Raw genomic sequence first — 22,402 nt, forward strand, 5'->3', positions numbered from 1 at the left:
GGAGTTTTGAGCAAAAGAAAAAAACAAGCAAATTCTCCTTTCTTTTAAGTAGTTAATTAGAAAATTGTGTATTTCCTTCGATGACCTTCCTAGCAGTCTCCCCAAGGTGTTGTCATATTTTTCCATTTTCTAGTGCTGAAATAAATTACTTCATCATATCTGTTACAACCTATTAGTGCATGGATGACAGTTATTACAGTGTGAACATAGTCCAGTGGGGTGCTTGCCTATCCTATGGAGGGTTTTATTTATACCTATAGGCCTATGTCATAATCTCCTCCTTTGGGCTTCTGCCCCCTATTATACCAACATAAACATGTTTTTGAATAATGTAAAAAGTGGTTCCTGTGTCACTTTAGTCCCTCATCCTGACATCTGGTGGGTGTATAATCCTTTATGACAGTTTTAACCTCTGTCGTAAACTTCCGATTTTGGTTACTTATGCCCCCATATGCATGGCTATGTGAAGTATGTGAGTCCCTGCACTGGGTGTGACGTCACTCTCCCAGAATGCATGGCTTCCAACGCGGCGCCCAGCAGTCCAGGCCCGGACTCTGAGAAACATCTCTAAAAGTCGTTCCAAAATGTCGATGTGGGGACGGAATGGCGGCTGGCCAGAGAGGTGGACTGAGGCACAATCTGTAAGTAATGTTGTATTCGTGTCTGTTGACCCAAGCAGGAGTTTAACCCTGTTTGGTTGAATATAGAGGAGTTAGCTCCCGCAAGACAAACTCCGATACAACTTAGTGAAGCGCTCATCTTTTGTTTTTTAAGCAGCATGCTAGCTCAGCTAACTCCCAAACTTCACCCACAGCCAAACTAACACGAGCCGATGTGTTCACTCGATATAAAACTAGTGTAAGGCGGACGCAAACCTCCGAGCACGAAACCTAATTTCACGTCCGCCGCCGAATTTTGATAATGCAGCAGGCTAGCAGGCAAATGTAGCCCCCGTCCGGTAACGACCCCGTCCCACCAGTCTCTACCAGTTTAGACTTCGTCATTTTAGTCGAGCTCCCATAGAGCTGGGTGGGAGTTTTCCCCCGCTTTACTTGGTATCGAAAAGGCAAGCATTTTCGCTGAAAACAGTGGAGATGGTTTATACAGAAAAGTGTGGGGATTAAAGCTTCATCGCAGCATAATGTTGATTACCCACAAGATGGCACTATCGGCTCCCATCACCGTACTCTTCATGCGAGTCATCATTTACTTCTTTATCAAGTTTCTAATGACTCAGAAACCAGAAAAAAGTGGCGACACTATGATAGAAAAATAGACAATTTTACCACAAAAGTCAAATGCAATTTGCAAACGTCAAAGGTATTTAATCAATTATCAGAAGTAACTGTACTCATTCAGAAGCATGGCCTAGTTCTGAATGTGGTGGTCCCACTCCTGACAGATCTACATTCATGATATACACTCTTAAATAGTTTAATAAGGCAACACATTAAATCTACGAGCTTAGTTTGTATTTTGTCAAATCCTATAGCCTCAAATCACAAGTGTGCACAAAAGGAATTACAGTAATTAAAATACCAAATTAACTATTACAGTTGTCCGGAATAAAGTGCAATTACTTACCCTTAACATGTAGTTAGGTGTTTAGGTTGTTTGTAGTCTGGTGATATTCAAATTTGTTCTTCTTGTCAGCAAATCTCATGTGCAGAGCCAAATCCACACTGTATGTATCTAGCAATACATATTGTATCAAAGCCTGATCTTATTCCTCTGTGCCATAGAGCTCCATGGTTGTCCAGAAACTATTAAAAACGCATCAGTGAGCCACAGTGTTGCACTGGGTGACATGTTCCTTAATTACATGACACACACAGTGCATCTTATTTTGAATCAATCCCACATATTGTCCCGCTCCCCCAAATATGCACAAGAGCACTAAATGTGTATAATCCACTACTGAAAATAGTCCCAACTGATCAGTTGAAAAAAAGACAGTTCACTCTGCTCTTGCTGCCACTGGGACACATGGTTCATCAATTCCAAACAAATCCATGCTGTCAATCTGTCTGAGACAGACAGCAGCAGCTGACTATATTTACTTAAATTTTTGGTCGGTATTAACACATAAAGCTGATTTTTCTTTGCTTTTTCAACATTAGACTATGGGAAAAAGCTGAATCATAATTTTTTAGAGATAATATATCCTGAGCTTTATTTCCAAAAAGAATGCCCATCACATATCAGTGAGTCTCTCTGAGTTTTATTTAAGCAGCACCATTGCTATACTGCATATAAAAGTGGTAAATGAAATACTTATACTCGCTATTTTTAAAACACTAAGAAGACTCGACACAACATGAAACTTTGCTCGTAGTATCACCAGGATCGCTACACATGAACAGCATTGAGAACATTGTTTGTGTACACACTCATGTTAGCAGTCGCTTGCTCCGCTCACCACCGTCCTGCCAGTCGAGATGCGTCGATCCCCGAGTGCGGCGTAACATGGAGCTTTCCACCTTTATTCTCCTCCATGTTATGAGTGTTTGGTCAGTAACCCATATTTCTCCTCCCCACGCTCATGCAGTAAAGAGAAAATACATTTTCTGGTATCCCTGCACACTTTATTTAATCAGGACAGAGAACTTTTTAAAGAGGTAGTCCTGTCTGCTCGTCAACGCACGGAGAGCAGGAACCTCCTGTTTATCGGCAGTAGCAAAACAGGGTAAGCTACCAATTCCAGCGCTCCAGGTGACAGCTTATACTACCAAACACGCCAAGTGAAGAAAAAAAGCAGAAGAATATAGAGGCAAAGAGCACTTCCTTGAATAAATTAAGTTGAGTTGCACAAGTGTGGTGACGCAGAGTGGAGGGAGGGGGATTGCTAACCGCAAAATGGACCGGAAGTTTAAATAAAACACTTGAATGTTAAAGCTGCTGTCATCATTTTAGCCATCATCCACTCATTATTGCCTAATTTCAACGTCACCGCAGGGTTTTTGTGATATTAATAATAATAGTAATAATAGTAATGATGATAATAATTGACCCTATTTGTCAGATGACTAATCAGAAAAATACCTCAAATTAACTTAAAAAAACGCTGAACATCATTAACATTACAATACCATAACAGCAACAGGGTAGAAATTATGTATTTTATATCATATATATTTATAGATAATGTGCACTTATTTATTCAAAAATCTGTTAATACTGAACATGTAGCAACTGTATGTATACATGTATGTTTAAATATCTGAAGTGACAAATATATCAATTAAAGCAATAGGAAATGTTAATAATAAATGAAACGGTTTAAATCCATACAAAATTAAATGTGTGTGTGTGCTCCTATTCACTAGTTTTACTTCCTCTACCTTTTTTCCCCCAAATGTGTTCATTCTTCTCTCTGGGGCAGTTAAATTCAGAGGGGTGCCTGTCTTTGTCCCTCTCAGACAGTCCGAGCCCTAAAGCCCCCCACCCTGCTGTGATGTGATGGTGTTCAAACAGGCCCAGGTGCACTGTGAGCCGAGCAGTTGCTTATTAAAATTTTATTTGACGTGTCATGTGTCCAGTTTGTTAGCCAGTGTATGCCGGCTTTTAGCCGGTAACGTATGTAATTGTGCGGCAGATGAAAATATTCAACAGCCAAAATGTCCGATGGGAAATATGCCAAATAAATGTGTTAATTAACGGCGTATTAAATAAACTAATGCGTTTGACACGCCAGCAATCAAAGACATGCCTGGCTGCATCAAGGGGTAATAGATTACCAGTGTGTTTAGATGACAATTTCGCTCGTTGGCAAAGTAAATGGAACATACACCAAAAAGACCACTATAGATTGCGAGCCGGCCGCGGAGCTCCGCACCAGGGTATGGGGACTGTCGGCATTGCTTTGAGGCGCTTGCCACTACCAGTCGGCAAAAGGCCACTTAAAGCACTGACTACAGGTGCAGCACATACACTATCAGGGCATGAAGAAGTGGGAGGAATAGACAAAATGTTCTGCACCAACCTATCATAGCGTTTGTCTGTTTTTGGTTAATGCTCTTTAAATGTAGTCCATATGGCTATTCTAAGCACATGTCCAGTAGTTGTTTTTTATGGCCGGAATTCTGAAACATTAAAGGCCGAAGTGGCCATCAAAAAAAGGTTGTGTGTAAAGTCCAAATTTCACACTCGTCACCTGCACTTTCTTGGTTCCTCAGCAATGCATCTGCCAAATGTGAAGTCACTCTGATGAACATTTGTTGAGAAATTATCTATTTACTTCCTGTTGCTCGTGTTAGAAGCGCTGTAGGTGTTGTACACTGTCATGGATGAGGAACGGCTGATCATTCAGTTGACATGAAGAGTTATCTGTCTGTATATCATCAATTCCCTACAAAAACCTTAATAGAGTGGCAGCTGGCTTGAGGTAGATTGCCAGGAAGCTGGGAGTTTCTGGTAAGTAAGAAAAACTTTTTGTGTGTTTTCTGTCAGGATGCTCAACAGAGCTTGTTAGTTAGCTAGCTAGCTAGCTAGCTAGCTTGTTTTACAAAGTGGAGATGGTGGTATGATTCAGTACAATAGTCAAAAGAATATCTATACCGGTGATTTAATTGATTAAGTTCTCCAGTGTGCTATAATTAAAAATGGATATCAAGGTCCCTTGTTACTTTATTTTTGCTGTCATAAGTTGCTAACATCCATCCAGCTAGTTACTGTTATTGACAGAGGGTTTATTGACTTTTTCTGTATCAACACTGTGTGGAGGTTAATTAGAATATATATATATATATATATATATATATATATATATATATATATATACATATACTTATTACTTATTTAAAGTAACTTTTTACTAGGACTTTTTTTTTGTGGCGTAGAAAAGGGGTATCGAGTACTTTCCTTTTTAATGCTAATATTGTATTCAAGTTTAAAATTGTTGTGTTGTGAGAACCTTACCTGCAAGTCTGTTTTGGTTTTGTTGTTTTTGTGAAACATTTATTTTTTCAATGCACATGGACATTTGTCTGTAACATGAAGCAGTAATATTTCTGGTTTATTTAGCACTTATTACTCGACTGATCATTACTTAACAAAGTATTTAACTAATGCTTTGACTATTTCTGTATGAGACTTTATTCAGGCCTCTTTAGTAATTCTGTATTCTTCTCTTTAGTCTAGTCCTCATTAGCATTCAAGCACATGCATAGACATATTTCCAAGGACAGAGTTTCTGTTAATGTCACTATCGCTGGTTATGCGGATATCCCTTAGTTGTGTAACCAGGGATCTGTAGTTTGCTTCCACAATGGCCAGCAGTACAATCGACCCTTCCTAAATCCAACCCAAGTTCCGTCTATTCTCGCCCTGTGGTACATAAACTGCAAGCTTAGTAACCGGATGTATCTCGGACAACTTTGCCATTTGCCATTTACCGTTCAACTAACGTGCTATGTGCTTGGTTCGTTTTTACTGAAAAGAAAAACAACTTAGAGATGTTTAAAAGATGGTCATGGAGGACCTCTAAAAGCGACACTCAACACCCTGACTGACAAATTTTGTCTGTAAAGAGTGGATCAGGCTGTGCTGTAGACCTCATCACCAAAGACACCTACGTTTGTTAAAGGGTAATATTAGGATGTGCAATCACATTCTATAGATGCCAAGACCTCACATCTTATGCTGGCCAGTGTTCGCAAAATGTTAGCACCGTGATCTGTACTCAGGAAAAAATACATGGTGACTATACACCGATCAGCCACAACATTAAAACCACTGACAGGTGAAGTGATTAGCATCGATCATCTTGTTACAAAGCAATATTCTCCAGCAAATCCTTGGGTCCTGGCATTTATTTGGATACCACTTGACAGGCATCACCCCTCCAAACATGGATTTAGACCACGCAAAAGACCCTGTGGCAAGGGCACTCCCCAATGGCAGTGGCCTCCCACAGTTGGACAATGTGCCCTGCCATACAACAAAAACCTGTCAGGAATGACCCAAGGCGTTGATCCGATCCCCAAATTCCCCAAATCCTAATCTGACAACCCCTGAAGGATGTGCAGGAACAACTCAGATCCATGTAGGCCCCACCCTCCAACCCACGGGACCCGAAGAATCACTGCCAATGTCTCAATGCTGGACACCACAGGACAACCCCAGTAGTCTTGTGCCTCTACTTCGATGTATCAGAGCTGCTGTGGCGACACAATATAAAGCAGGCGGCTTTAATGTTGTGGTTGATCCAGTGTATCCCTCCATCGCGTACTGTAGTCCTTGCTGTTGATTTCTTGAAGCTATATTGCCTGACTCCCAGAGGTATCAAATAAACACTGCTGCACCCATCCTAAATGGGACAGGCGTCAACATGTTTCTCACTGTCAAGCCTGTCTGACCTAGCAACAGTAACTAAGGGATGCTGGACTTTGGATGGGTCAGTTGAGAAGGACTGTTTTTAATTAACAAAGCCATGTAGCTGTGATTGCCATGTGCTCTCGGCACAATTGGGAAATTGCTTCTTCTTCCAGAAGCCTCTGGTAACCGTTGTCCAGGTTTCTTTCGTTGGTTGAGGGAAGAAGCTCTGCATCAGGTGCTTCAAAGAGACCTAGGTTTAGTTATGTGGTCTTTGCTGTTAAATAATCTTTTTTTTCCCCCTTTTTCTTAGCAGATCCTGAAGATTGCAGGAACAAGTGGATATCTGCTGGATAGTGATGTGCGATACCACTGATTTTCTTTCCCATATTATACCAAGTAAAACCCAGACAGCTGTTGCTGATACCAAGAAGAGAGGAATACTTTTACAAAACCTTAATAAAGCAGTATTCCGTAATGTAAAGAATGGAAGGAACTCCCGTTGTTTGAACATAAACGCACAAATTGAAGCCTAGACAAATGTGAATCACTTTCCCAGGATCAGTGATAGTCATCAACATCGCTAATAGCTACAATGGGTAATGCCTACCAGTGCCAAAGGACTGGAAGGACAAAGGAAGATTGAGGCCGGTCTTGCCCTAGTTACACCCTTCCTCTCCTCTTTAGCCCACCCCTGCATATCTTCATCATAGTAAATGATGTGAATACATCTCAGATGCTAAACAATGTCTGTAGTGTTGCAACAGTACCTAGTTCCAGTTATATGGTTTTACCACTACTAACTAGAACTGCTGGGTGCTCATGTTAGAATTTAAATACGGACTGGTGATGGGGGAAGTGTGTTACATAGCCTCCCACTTGACAGGGTGTTTATCTATCACTAAAAACAACCTTGACAAGGGTGACCAGTGTGGATAGAGGAGGAGGAGGAGGAGGGAGAAAGGTCTGGAGGTATCAAAGTAGAAAATGAAGATGAGAACAAGAGAAAAGTAAATATGGAAATTTTGGAGAGCAGAGAGAGAGGTGAGGCGAAATGATGGGAAGGAGAGGTAGGTTAGGAGAGAGATGAGAGCTGGAATTTTTTTTTGCCAAGCCACTGCCAGAGTTCCAAGAAGTCACAACCAACAAGGGCCAGCTAAAAGCAGAGCTGTTGGCCACAATTTTACATTGGGTTAACAATCAGGTTTTTCAGGCTCCCACCCAAACATACCATCTAAAAACAAACAAAAACAAAACCATTTATGTTTGAGAGATGAGAGGTTAATTGTCATGTTGACAAGACCCTTGAGGTTGTTGGGTTGTTAATGCTCTGTGTGGTGAAGCTACATCTAATCTGGAGTTCTATCTGGGTTTGTGTGGTTGCTAAAGTGATAATTTGGGTCCTTTTTGATGTGTGGTTGTCCGGGGTCCTTATCCCTCGGATAGAGGGAGTATCCCTCTACCCGCAGTAGATGACGGTCAGCTCTCCTCCTGTGTAGAGAAGCAGTGCGTAGTAGGGGTGTCACGATTCTCTAAATCCTCGATTCGATTCAATTTTCGATTCTAAGGTCACGGTTCGATTCGATTCTCGATTTTTACATTTATTTTTTTTAAAGCACAGGTTGCTGCCATTTTTAGACTAGACTTTTATGCAAAATAATATCTGACCTTTGTTAGCAATGTACCACACTACATTGTCAAATTTAAAACATTTATTAACAACATAATGTAACAACAAAATATATCTTCAGTCAATTAGAAACTTAAACAAAATAACCTGCCATCTAGTTTCTCTTTTGTAACTGCAGTCTTCTTCACAGAAGATGACATTCAAGTTCACAACAAAACAAACAAAAAAATAAACAGCCATGTCCATAGTCTTCTCTGAACAATGAAGTGTCTTAACAAACTATTTCCCAACAGTTGGACATATACAAGGTGCGTAAGGTGTGAGTGGGCGAGCGAGAGTGAGGGAGCGTGCCTACGTGCGGACAGTGAATGAATGGGAGAGGAAGGAGAAGCGAAAGGAGTAGCAGCAGCAGCGAAAGTGTTCAATATAGGCTGTAGTTTGGCTGTGAATAAAGGCGATGGCTCCTCAGATACAGCAAAGCTCCCTGGTATTATTTCCCAACCAGCCTAACACGTGAAAGAAACTTCGGCCCTGGATGAAATCATCTCCCCTGTGCTTCCCGACCACGGTCCGGGAGCCGAACAGGAACGGTGTAACACCATGCTATCGTTTGACTGGCTGTAGCTAATAGCTACTGGCTCAGCTAGTAGCTAAGTTAGAGGAGGTTGACTCGCAGCACTTCAACACGTGTGGTTTTTTTTTTATGTGTACTGCCATGTTTGTAGTGTTTCCCGTGGCCAGGTATGGTACACGCACATAGCATATCTTACACACTGTGGTCTGCAGGTTGGCTAACTAGCTGCGTCTGCTACAATGTGCTGCGTCGTGTGCATAACTTTGCGTAGCGTGCATACTGCGTACTGGGGGGGGGGGATCGTTGATCCTCTCTTTGACTTCGATGCTCGAGACCATGACGAAATTTCGATCGATTTCGATAAAAAATCGAAATTGTGACACCCCTAGTGCGTAGAACTGGCAGGGAAGTGGAGCATTGTACTGCTAAACAGGACCAACCGTAAGACGCATTTCAGCCACCTAAAAAAAGGCCCGTCTAACCAATGCTTCTTTCGGGTGCTACATGCTGCTTCTCAACACAGGAGGAGAGCTGACCGTCATCTACTCCAGGTAATACACTGACTAGGGATAAGGACCTCATAAAACACAACATCAAAAGACCTGAGCTAGAACTTTGAGGCTTGATAGCCGTTTTCCTATTGTTTTATTGTGTCTTGCGTGTAAATTTATGTAATTTGTTGTTGCTGTTATTATATTACGTTTTATTGATGCTTTAATTGCCCAGACTTACTGACAGTATTTTTTGGATGGAATAAGTCAATAAATAATACTTCTTTCTAAAGCTTGTGTCTTTTTCATTTACCTTAATGTTACAGACAATCCCCGTTTAGCCTGTTTGCTCTCTGTAGGTAATCCTTTGTCCATGAAGGTCCTGACAAACATATTACAATTGGGCAGTGCTTATACTGAAGTTATTGTTGTATTGTTTGCTGTCAACTGCAATTCCTGCACTTGATCCTCCTGCTTTCACATCTGGTTGTTAAGATGGACCTATATCCCTTTTCCTGCTGGAAGTTCTCTGCTTGAAGGTTAAAACAACCACTTTCCTTTTCTTCAACTCTTGCCACCTGTAAAAGGGTTCTCTTCAAAAACAACAAAGACAAAGCATCTTTTTGAGTCAAATTTAATAGTTTCATGATAGACGTGATCCCACTCTAGCCTATACAACCTAGTTACACTCACAGGTGTCTGTGGATACAGTTTGGTCTAAACTGACATGAGCTTGCAGGCTAAACTGGAGTAAACATGTCAACGCAATGTATTCTCCCACCAACACTTTTGGCCCCACTGAGTCAACCGAGCTGTGCCCATTTGCTCTTCCATCACCAGTATTACTGCGGTGAGTTGAGCCGAGCTGCACCCACACCGCGTCCAAGCGGGGCTGCTTTGACGCCTCAAGACTGCAGCCAACCCGTAACAAGAACCTGTCTGCCCCCTTAAACAAGTGTGTGTTCCACATAGATACGCAACTCATGTCTGTGCAATAAACCCAAGAGAAAGACGTTTTTACAGTGTGTTCAGCTCTCAGCTCTTTTTTAGCTTCCAACTGAATCTCTAGTTTATTTCATCATGTTTGTACCAAACATCTGCTGTGTTTTACCGTTTCATCATGTTTGCGACAACCACCTTACAACAACTCTGAGCCGACACACTACTTTTTTGCACTCTCTTCCCTTTTTTAAATCACAGTAACCCCTTTCATCCTGCCTTTTCAAGGAATATTGCACCATTATTCTGCCCTTGCTGTGTGTATAAAATTTAGAGGTGGAATTGGGTGACAGTTTTGTTCCACCAGTGGAGGTATTAACAGAACTGCAATAGAGGTGAATTAATATCTGTGTCTAAGTGTAAGCTGGCAGCGTAAGATGGGTGTGACATTCTGATGGTGTTCAGTCTGACAACTAAACAGATCCTTAAGTGGATATATAGTGCTCAAAATAAAAGAATAAAACCCAGACAGTAATGTGGGCGCAGGTAGTGTCTTTATGTGACGTGATTTTGAGCAAAAAACAAACTCACAATGTCTTTGTCCCCTTCCACTGTTGTGCTGTTGTAGTTACTGTCTTTGGCAACTTTGGTGAACTTCACCCCGGAAAACAGCATCCCTCTCTGGGAGTCGCTTTTCACAATGCATGGTGGGCATCCATATGACTGCATCCATATGATTATAAACAGTTTGCTGTGGCATTGGCAGATTCACAGATCACAGATCTCATGTTATGATGTGTACCATCACGCCTGTTTTGGTTCCACAACACTGGCATGCTGTATAAAATGACATGCTGGGCTGGCGTTATGCCGGTGCTGCTTGGATCAGTGTGAAAAAACAAAGGCGCTGTAGAGGAGAGCCTTCGTTGTGGCGCTGCTGCAGAATCTGCATTAAAGGGCTAATTGTAATGATGGTAGAGGGTTCAGTATTCGATGACCATGGACGATGGTATCATCTATCAGCCCAACCCTACTAAGAGTAATTGTTTGCGTTTGCTAAACTCAATGATGGAGGAACCTAGGCAAGAGCAGTCCTCTTTGGCTTTATCCAATTACAAAGCTTCTCTTTTCTTGATACTAGGGCATTAATGACTTCAGATTTTTTCAAGTCGACTTATCTGTCAATAAAGTCGAGTCGACAAGTCGTTTGATGACGTCATCACATTGACACAGAGGAGGAACACCTCCATACATGGGATGTGTGTCTGGCCCACAGCCGGAGAGTTTTAAAACCAGGAAACAGCTGATCACAGCAATCAGTCCATCACTTCATCCACGGACGTCAAAATGAGCAACTGGAAAGCCGCTGAGATCCGGGAGATGCTAGCGTCTCCTCGGTCTCTGTAGCTGACAGCTAGCGGACACAACCAAACAGCTAGTAGCTGCTGTCAGCTTGTTGTGTAGCGGCAAGCTACAAACGGTGGCTACTTTCAAATTAAAAGCCCCCCGCTAAGAACCCAGCTCTAAAATCCAATGGGGTGCAATGTAAAGCTCTTATTTTGAAGAAAAATTTGTTGTCACAGTTTACTGCCCAAAAAAACACGACTTGTCGACCACTCTCAGGGGTCGTCGACTTGCGCCACTGACGTCGATGCGTCGACAAATCGGCTTTTCTGTTAATGCCCTACTTGATATTACTAAAGTCTGTACCCTTGGCACATGATAATATGGGCATCACGATGTTGATTCTAAATCCAAAATTGATTGAAGTGGCCTCAATTTAGATTATCAAATTCAAACGCAGTGTCAGTGGTGGAATCTTTGGTTTGGTGAAGATTGTTTGAACTGATCAAACCGATATTGTAAAATACCCCTTTCCAAATATAATTGCAGTTGTCAGTGCATAAAACCAATTATCTAATGATCTTTAACTATCTGGGTGTGAGCATATGGGTTGGGTCAGGGTTGGAAATAAAAATTAAATCGTCAAAGTAAAATCAAAGTAAATTGGAATCGTGGCATTGGAGAATTGTAACACCCACAGTTAATAACCAATACCAATATGTGATAATACACACCTGCGTGCATCAATTACTGCACACTCACGGTTGCCTCTGTTGTCCAAGAGGATTTTCTGTAGAGCAAATTGAGTTGGATGCGTGTTAGATTTCACGTCAAAAGTTTTTAGTTTGGGCATGTTATTTGTAATGCCACCATCATACTTCCTTTAAAGCATTTTTACATAATTTACAGTTACGGGGCAAAGTTTCATGTATCTAGCTTACTGCAACTCATGGCAAATTGAGAGACGGCATAAGACAACAAATAATAAACAAGCATCAACTTAATGGAGTAATCCCGCATTAGGGTTTAAACCCTAATAAGAAAGCTTAATGTCTAAAGCTAAATGATCACCAGAAGCTAAATGTAGGTGTAGATGACATGGTTACATTAAAGAATACCAAGAAAAGGCTGTGATAAGTTGCCTATACATTTACAGCAGTAAATATCAGTTCAAAAGGTGAGAGATTTTCTTCGAAACAGACTTCGGTGTAATGGCAACCAAATACAAAAAATATACATCTATTTCCTATATTACAGGCTTGTGTAGTAAAATTTGTGAATCATGTTTTGCTCCTGTGTAGTTATGTAGCCTGCTCATCCAGCATACGTTTTACTGTGCCACACCATTTAAGTCACATTTGTGACACAAGTGACATTTTTTTTTTCTTCCTGTTTTGCAGGTCTGTGAAGATGTTGAGCTGCCTCTGTAATTCAGCTGCTCTTACTGTGGTGCTCAGGGCTGCTGAATACTAAAATAGACTGCGGACCAACACAAGAGCACTTCTCAGGAAACACACAGACCCAGTCAGAGCTTCCAAAGCCCCTCATCTCAGCAGCCCTTTTGGGGTTGCTATGGCAGCTGCTGTCACAGAGACCAAGTGCTGGACACAGGCTTGCCTCAGTAAGGCAGGACAGACCACTAGTCATTGCCACAAGAGACCATCAAAGAGTCAACAAACAGCACTTAGCATTAATTCTAGCACTCTAAGTTAACAAAACCACCAAAGGTCTTGTAGGCTGATGGTCAGCTTCCTGGAGAATCCTCATGAGTCTTGTCTGTGTCTGCTCAGGCTCTTGGCCAGAGTCTCTGTGCAGCAGCAGAGCCAGTACTCTTCCTTCTGTTAGACCATGTTCCATCAGCAGGATCATCTGAAGAGCCAGCTGCAGGAGAGCCACCCAGCCAGTAGGCAGCTCTTCCACTGCCAGGAGTGTGGTAAGCAGTACAACACTCAGCTGGGTTATAGACGCCACCTGGTGGCAGCCCACAGCGCTTCAGCGGGCCTGCCTTGCCCAGAGGGGGCGCCTTCTCTGCTGGAGCACCTGGGCAGCCATATTGACAGGCCGCCACTGCCAGAGGGAAATGCTAATGCGGCTGTGCCAGTGAGAGAAAGGAAGTACTCATGTGAGAGATGTGACCGCCGTTTTTATACTCGTAAGGATGTACGGCGTCATGCTGTGGTGCATACAGGGCGCCGTGACTTCCTCTGTCCACGCTGTGCACAACGCTTTGGCCGTAGAGACCACCTGACCCGGCACTTGAAGAAGAGCCATGCCCAGGAGTCAGGATTAATGCCAGCCTGTACACCCAGCACTCCTGTGGCTACACCTACCCCAGCTTCAAAGTGTGCGGTGAAGGAGGAGCCCAGCCCTGTGACGTCTGAGATGGGCTCTGGTTCCAAGGAGCCTATGGAGACTTACTCCAGGGACATGTACAACTCATACCCCATGGCCAATCCTGTCCCTGGGTTGGGCCACCCTCATGGCCTAATGCAGGGATCCTTGTCATCGAGCATGGGTGTGGGTCGCCACATTAACCCCCAATCTTCTCACCCACACCACCATCACCTGCAGCCACCGGTTGCTCCACAGCAGCAGCCCTACAGCAACATGGCCCGGTACCAGCATGGATCTACCTCATATCCTCGTGCTGACGTGGACAGCTTCCTGCTGGAACTGCAGAGTGCCCCCCTACCTCACCCAAGTGTGGCAAACTCCTCTACCTCTACTTCTGCCTCTCCTCAGAGGGAGATGCTGGGTGAAGGGGTGGGTTCTGGCGGTGAGTCCCACCTGCTGTCAAGGAGCCCTGCTGTCTCCTCTACGGAGGTGTCCTGCACCACTAACATGGACCTCGGGCATCTGCTGGGCTTTTTGCCTTTCAGCCTGCCGCCCTACAGCCCTCACATGGGAATGGGAGGGTTAGTGATGAGCTATCCACCTGCCGCAACCACCACCACCACTTCCTCTCCATCCTCTTCTACTGGGCTGTCCTCCCAGGCTCCAGGGCCTTTCACTTTCTTCCAGCCGCCCCAGGCTCATGTACCCCAAGGCCCCGGAGCCCATAACCACAGCCAGCTACCTCAGGCCTACAGCAGTCCAGCTGTGAGCTCTCCCAGCTCCCTACCTCACTACTACCAGGCCTTTCAGCAGTAAGCAGTTCTGTCCCCACAAATGTTGCCTTCACAAAAGCTCATGGATTTTTCATGAAAAGGGTAAAACATGAAAACAGCATTTTTTTATTGTGATGCAGATGTGTAACTTTAGCTTGTCAGTGCTAATGATGCTAATCTTAGTTGTTTTTTGTTGAACACAACAAGTCACCTCATCAGTATTACCTCATTATTTTAAAAGGAAGCTTGAACCTTTTGTGGGTATTGTAGATGGTCTCACTACAACCAAAATAGAGTAGTAGGTCTTTCTCAGATTGTTACGAACAATGGATGCACTTAGCACACGGCAGAATGTGGAGAGTCATCCAGTTTTAGGTTATCATGGGAAATGCAACAATGTTAATATATGAATATATGTGTGAATATAACCCTAGTTTACAAAAGTTGGGATGCTGTGTAAATTGTAAAGAAAAACGGAATGCAATTATTTTCAAACAAACTGTGTTAACCAACAACAGTTTTATGAAGTGTTCTGAGCCCAAGTAGTAATATCCTTTTTATACAATCATGTCTCTCACGAAGTGGTGAAACTCACCCAATCCTTGCTTGTGAATGACTGAACCTTTCAACGATGCCCCTTTCATACCCAATCACGGTACTATCACCTGTTACCAGTGAACCTGTTTACTTGTGGAATGTTCCAAACAGGTGTTTTTAGAGCATTCCACAACTATTCCGGTATGTTGTTGCTTGTCTTCATTTGTTTGAAACGTGTTGTTGCCATCAAATTTACAATTAGCATATATTTACAAAAATCAATGAAGTTGGTGAGATAAAACATATCTTGTCTTTGTACTATTCAAGTATATGTTAAAAGGATTAGTAGACTATACATTGTTTTATTTATATTATACACGTTGTCCCAACTTTTTTGTAATCAGGGTTGTATTTTATCCAGTAATGTATCATCTTTTAAGCAAATCTCCCCTTCCTTACTGAAACTGACTTGACATTTTCTCATTTTAGACTAGGGGGAGTATAAACAGCCATACAGAGTGAGAACAGTTGGTGTAAGATGTACTCCGGTACAGTTATTGAGTACATACAACAACAAAAAAATGGAAAATGCAAACTCAAAACTGAGCAGCACTGTCTGATAGCCCATCAAAATATGCAGTAAAGAGCTTCCCATCCAGTCATCCTGCATGACAACAACTGATGTTTCTGCGGTAAGCGCATCAGCAGACCAACCATTAATTAAAGTGGTATACATTAATAAAATTCAGAATTAGGCTTTGGCCCATGTTTAAGTGTCTGGAAAGGCAGTTATTAACAGTAACACTCAACAATTCTACTGCTTTTCCACCAAAATGCGGGTCTACATGAGTTTTTTAAATGCTAAAAATTGCCTATTGACCCCATTTCCCCCAGGCAAGGCAGCCCGTCTGAGATTTTATCTAAAGCGTTACGTTGTACATCACTGACATCACATTTCACGTCATGAATGTGCCTGATGTAACAGGAGAGAAAACAACAATAGACCCATTGTGAAAGAAGCGTCTGTTAAACAGTGGATAAATGTCTTTGAGCGTCACAACCCCAGCGAAATGATTCGCTTCACTGTCATAATTTTAGCCATTGAGTCCAATAACATTTGGAAAGTCTGCTTTTTTTGGCTTCAAAACACCACTGAGCAGCTCGTAGGAATGAACAGGTCTTCGCCTCCAATACTGTGTCCAGTTATAAAACGTCCTTGAATAGACTGCATCCCAAATTCCTTCTGCGTAAAATACAAAAGCATTTGCGTACCATCATAATCCAAAATTCAGATTTCCTTTTATTAGAAAAAAATGTTTTATAAACATGTTCTGACATTCTCAAATGCTCCAATGTAATACCCCAATGTATGAATTCACTGTTTTATTCTTAACAGTTCTTTTTCTGAGGCACTACAGGGATCACCTGTTTACTGTGTCTTGCGCCTCTCGGCCTGAACGGGACTTTAGAGGGCATTGGAGCTGCTATTTGTTCTATGACCCTTAAATCTCCTGACTCCCCTGCGTTAAAAGGTCAAACAGAGAACTCTGAAATGTCCAGTTGTCAACACTCTGCGCAAACCAGGTCACTGATCTCAGGGTTGCTGCCTGTCCCCTTGCTTTATATTATTTATGTCCATCCCAAACTGTGATAGAGCAGTTGGAAAGCTCACCACAAACCATTTCTAAACCTTTGAGAAACAGGAAATATAAAATGTTGACTTTCACAGTCATTTTCAAGTTCAGGAGGAAGGAACATGAAAGCACTTTGCAATATGTTGTTCTATCTGTATCATCCTGGTCATCCAGGCCTCTCCCCATTTTCAGTATTTTCCATAGTGGAAGGTGGAAACCCTGGCTTCATGATGTGACCTGGGGCACTTGGGAACAGCATTATAATCTAGGCAAAAGGAAGTCTCAAGTGCTCCCTGTTGCCTGTTTTTTTTTCTGTTCAAACTGGACCACTGGATCTGAGCAGGTTGTAACTGTGACCTGTTTGTGTGAATTACTGAATAGAAAGCAGCATTAATTCTAAAAAGAGCTTCCAGAGCACTTGTACCATTGTTTTCTTTTCTTTTTCTTTCTTTTACTTTTTATCATGTCACTGTTGATATTGACACCTATTCCTCCAAGGCAGCGGTGCTGGATCTCAAGAGTTTCTGATGTAATAAGGACTAAAAGGCCATCCCCCATCTTGTCCTGGCCTCTGTGCTGCAGGGGCTCAGCAAAGCCAGAGAAGGGAAGCAGTTTTGATGTGTTGAGATTCAAGGTTCCTTCAATGAGCCTCACTGCAGCATGACAAGAATAATGGATCCCACCTGGAAACCTTCCAATAATTAACGCTCCATTTAAAAAAACAAAAAAACAAATGGTGAAGTGTAGTGGAGATGGAGTCCTCCAGCTGGGTGTTGTGAATAACTGATTTGATGTTGGAAAGAAGATATTTAGAGAGAATCAAATGGTGATCTCTCTTCTGCCTTAATTCCATGGACTTTATATTGAAGGACTTCTCTTGCTAGCATTGTAACCAGCCTCCAATTGTTGCACCAATGTCTTAAAATGCTACTGTTGTGCCTCTCTGAGAGTGTCTAATCTCTTGATAGGGTTTAAGCACTTATGACATTTCTAGAAAAGGATGGATTTGATCTGTACCTCAAACACACAGAACTGTGTGTTTCTGTTTTAATTTGTATTTGCTCCTAGTTATTTTGGCTCTTTCTTGTGCCATTAGATTGAAACTATAAAAGTAGATTTTATGAATCTAAACTCTTTATCTAGCGGCAGACATTGACATTGTAATTCAGTCAAACTTGCTACCTCTACCTTATCTTTCTGCAAAAATCATTGGAAATAGTGTTAACCTGTTTTAAAAAAAAAAGGCAGTTTTTACCACTGTTGAAGATGGGGATATGTTCAGAATTCAACTTTGAAGGACCAGGTACACACAAGTCCTAGTGGTGTATTCTAGGGTCAAACATTGTTCTCTATACTTGCCTTTAATATTTCTACTTATGTACTACCTCAGAAGAGACAGGTGACTGTCCATCTAACTGCAGAGAAAATGTTTGTGTAGAGTTTTATTTTTGTCAGAAGAAGCACATGTACTTTGTAGCTCCATAGTGTTTTTTTTACTGAGATTAGCTCACAGCAGAATGATGTCTAGTGCAAGTAGCAGTTTTCACTGCACTTGTTCTTTTATAATGCTGTCTCTGCCTCTTAAGTCTGGAATGTTTACTTTGTTTATGAATTTGGACCTCAGTATGAAGCAATTCTACAGTTGCATGTTTGAATTTATTTTGCATTTCACCTGAAAGCAACATCACCACTAACTATTCCAAATTAATGTTCCTGGTCTGAGTGATGCATATTTATCTAGAACAATGCGTTTCACTTGCTGGTTCCAGCTGTGTGATGGTTTGCTTGCTTTTCTTTTCTATCTTTGTTAATTGGATACTTTTTGGTTTTTGTTAGTTTTGTATAGACAAAATAAGCAATTTGAACACATCACTTTAGGCTCTGGAAATGATGGACATTCATCATTATTTTGTGACTTGCAAAAAAACCTTCCCCTACATTAGGGCTACATTACCCATCTGGGGCACCAGACACTAGGGTCCCCTGACAGTCCTATATTCATGGTGTGTCTTTTGTGTCGTGATAATCGGAAAAAATAATAATTATCACCTCAACTGAAACGGGCCTTCTGGTAGGCCCTGCATTATAGCTGCTGTCCTTACAACAAAAATAACAGGTCATTTAAAGGAAAAGTCTGCTTTTTTAACCTGTGCCCTATATTTACATGTTTTGGTGTGTAAATGACTCATATTTATCAAGAGTTTTGGAATTGGTCCAGTAGATTGCCTTAGCAGGCAGCCGTGACATGGCTGCAACGTAGGGGCAGCTTCGACTGTAGATTACATCCACCAAAAGTGTTTGTTTTTGCCTCTGACAGACTGCGGTGATCATTCTAAGTGTCTGAAAACATTAAGGAAGCAATTCCTACAGAGATAGACCTTTTGTTAAATAATATCCTTCTGGTAACAACAAATGCAAGTCTTGTTCTAGGAGGAGTCTCGCTCTGAAATCTCATGAGAGGCGAGTTGTTGCAGGAAGACGACTGTGGAAGTGTGAGTTAGAGTTGGAGAGAGGAGATGGAGTTTACCTAGAGGACCTGAGGGGAAGATTCCATTAGATTTCAGGACTAGACTTCTCCTTGAACAAGACTTGCGTTACTGGTTAATCGATCCTATTATTTAACATGACAATCTATCTCTGTAGGAATTGGTTCCGTAATGTAGACATAACTTTGACGGTCGGAGTTGCCCCAAAGGATAACATTGCCACCATTACAGCTGTGTTGCGGCTACCAGCTGAGGCGATCTACTGGATTCCAAAACCTTTGGGAAGTATAAAACATTCCCACACTAAAGCATTAAAATAAATGGTCCATATTTAAATTAGTCAGAATTCTCCATAAGACCTCAGTAAGCTTCGGACAAACTAGTTTGAAAAAGATATTGTCTGACCATGTATGCAGTCGAAGTGTTTCTAGCTCTTCAGAATGTCCTCACTGGAAGGCGTGGTCACATTCTCCTCCTGGCTGCAACATCTCTGTGGGTTTCAGATGTTGTGGATGATCCAAAACTTTCTTTATTGGAAGCATACTAAGGCCTTTGAAATGACCCAGGTTTAATTTTACAGACAAGGACCTGTAGTGGCTGTTCAATTAATGACTGCTCTCTGTCAGGAACAAAGGCAGAACAGGTGTGAAGTTGTCATTGCACTTCAAAACCTCTGGCGGAGGTCGCTATGGATGGTGGGTTAACAGTTTTCTCCTGTTCCCATTATGTTCTGTACCGACAGTGGATCTTGGTTACTTTTAACCATAAGCACCCTATTTCCATAGCCTTAATCAAGCAGTTGTGATTCATCCTCACAATCAGATGAGGGGCAGGAAAAAAATAAATGTGTTTAACCAAATTGCCACAAACGGGGTCAGTGGGGGTCGTTAGGTAATTTTTTGTCCAGCGGAAGCCCCCCACCCTACCCTGAAGTCATTACCCTGTGACATTATTAGACTGGTACATGTCTGCTCTTGCTGCATAGTGTATGACATGTTTGAAGATTGTGTTTGTACAACTTAAACACAGTTGAAGCATTCCAGACTGAAGGCAGAGAAGCGGTGCAGAGCAGAGGATACAGAGGACACCAACATTCACTAAATGATTGTTGATCGTTCAGTACTGTTGTGTTGCCTGCATTTAGGTCCGCTCTGAGAACCACTACAATGCAGGTTTCACCACCTTTAACTTAGATATGTTTTGCATTAGGTGTTTGTATTATCACTTAATAGATTAGAAGACGGTGAAAAGAAAATGAGTTGTCATTTTTGTCATTGTCTAAGCATCAAGTAAAACAAAATAAATAATTCTTTAGATTTCAACTGTGTCTTGTGTGTTACTTTAATGCAGTTGAGAAGTTAGGTCTATATTAACAAAACTTTGGTGACCCTAACCTATAGCAACAGTGAAAAGTGATTAAGAAACCAGCAATCCAAACATATTCATTCACCCAACAACCAAAAGAGCCGCCACCTAAAGTAAGGGCGTGAAAATACCTTCGTTTTGCATTTATTTCAAATGGAACACTATTTTGTTTCATTAAAAATGACAACACAAGCTTAAAAGTTTGAGTTGAGTCTTTAATATCTCAGGATTTGGTATGTCCCCTTTCACTTTGGGCTTTCACTCGAGCTTGCATGGACTCCACAAGTGTAAAACTGGCTAACTCATGTTATCCCAGCATGATTCTTTAAATGCCCCGATAAATGTTCAGTGGGGCTGATGTCTGGTGACTGGAGGAAAGTCCATGACAGTTAGGACTCTGTGGTCTTTGGTCTTCAAGTAGTTCTTGCAAAGTTTTTGAGGAGTGTTTGGCCTCATATTGCACAAATTTGTGGTGTCCATGCCAGTGCAAGTGCATTTAATCATTGAAGCAAAAACAGAAACTGTTTAGCTTATTATCATATGTAATGATGAAAATTGTATTATATTTGAAACAAATGTGGAACATAAGTATTTTGACCTGTGGTCTCAGACTTTTTGACCCTATTGTATATGCTGTACTCTACTGATGGCTGATAGATTGGACCAAACCACCTGTGAGAAACAACTTACTGTGTACACAAGCACTTTGGCTAAAGAGACATTAACAATATGTACAGTTCTGTTCATCAATCAACACAAAAACTATACATTCACATACCTTAACTTAAAGGGACATTATGCAGTTTTGGATAAGAAATTCAAACTCAGAATGTTGATATTTACAATATTGATGAGGCAATAATACGAACTCAGAAACATGAATTTTTTCCATAAGTGAATAAATAAGCTGTTCTCTGAGGAAAATAAGGTCACAGAACACTGTTTGAGGCTAGAAAGGTGGCAGGGTCCGCCACTTATAAACAAAGTAAAACAGTATAAATTGTGTTGTCCTTTAAGGTCAGTTTGTTTATTCAGGTTATTCAGTCATGAAAACAATGAGTGTGTTTGTTTAGGCAGAAAAAACAATCAGTTAATAAAGATCTCTCTCTTCTGATTGAAATGTCTTCCTCAAAACTACATAATGCTCCTTTAAATATTTAAATTAAACAGGTTTAATATCAATAATATTGCTTCTGTATTAAGTCATGATGTTGTACAATAGATAGTGGCATGCATCTTTAATGCTGGTTTGTAGCCCGCCAATAAAACCAAAGAAGAAGAGTAGGCTTGTAAAAGAAGCAGTGAGAACATCAGAGAATTGGAGTGTGTATGCTGTCCATTTATGTGCAGTTTTTTCAGCATCAAAGTTTGCGGTAAATGTGAGAGCAATAAAATACACATCTGTAGTGACCCCATGCCAGTACTGTCAAGCATCAGCCAGAGACCATCTAGACCTAGTATATATCATATATGTAATACTGTTAACACATTCAACATTAGCCAGTCAGGGGAAAGTTATAGTGTTGATGTAGGTAAAGACACACTCAGGAATCCCAGGAAATGAGGAATTGGACATGCTAGTGAAGTAACAGTCAGGACAGATATACAATAATATTAAACTTTCAAAATCGGAGGGGGAAAATAATTGTATATGGGGAAATATACAATGGCAAAATTATTAGGATAGTACTACAAAATTAGGACACTTAACTACATGAGGTACAAAATAAAGGAGAGATAAGAAATAATGGAACCAGCAGAATAGAACAAGTATTTATGGGCAGATTAGGTAATGGTCACAGCAACTGTCACTACAGGAGGAAAATAATATTTAATCTTTCATTTTATTTTGTATTTTTTACACACAAAAAACAACTGGACTTAACAGTCCAAATAGTGGAAGAGTAAAGCCAGAGGGAGGCAGTGTAACCTAAAGGATGCCAACTGCCGTGAAACCCTGAAGAAGAAGACGAAGAAGAAGAA

The 22,402-nt window shown here is 41.4% G+C and overlaps 1 protein-coding gene across 1 annotated transcript; it reads left to right on the forward strand.

Moving 5' to 3' along the window:
• The first annotated feature begins 524 nt into the window (after positions 1–524).
• On the forward strand, positions 525–20,376 carry LOC311265259 (zinc finger protein PLAGL2-like). Its single transcript, XM_084366735.1, has 2 exons — positions 525–641; positions 12,691–20,376. Exon 2 carries the CDS (start codon positions 13,139–13,141, stop codon positions 14,438–14,440), a length of 1,302 nt encoding a protein of 433 aa, XP_084222861.1. The 5' UTR covers positions 525–641; positions 12,691–13,138; the 3' UTR covers positions 14,441–20,376.
• Positions 20,377–22,402: the final 2,026 nt, after the last annotated feature.

This window comes from Pagrus pagrus (assembly GCF_965226575.1).
Source record: "Pagrus pagrus genome assembly, chromosome: 11".
Taxonomy (NCBI): domain Eukaryota; kingdom Metazoa; phylum Chordata; class Actinopteri; order Spariformes; family Sparidae; genus Pagrus; species Pagrus pagrus.

Coding starts and splice junctions, on each gene's coding strand:
- LOC311265259 (XM_084366735.1), top strand. CDS start 13,139: ATGTTCCATCAGCAGGATCATCTGAAGAGCCAGCTGCAGGAGAGCCAC.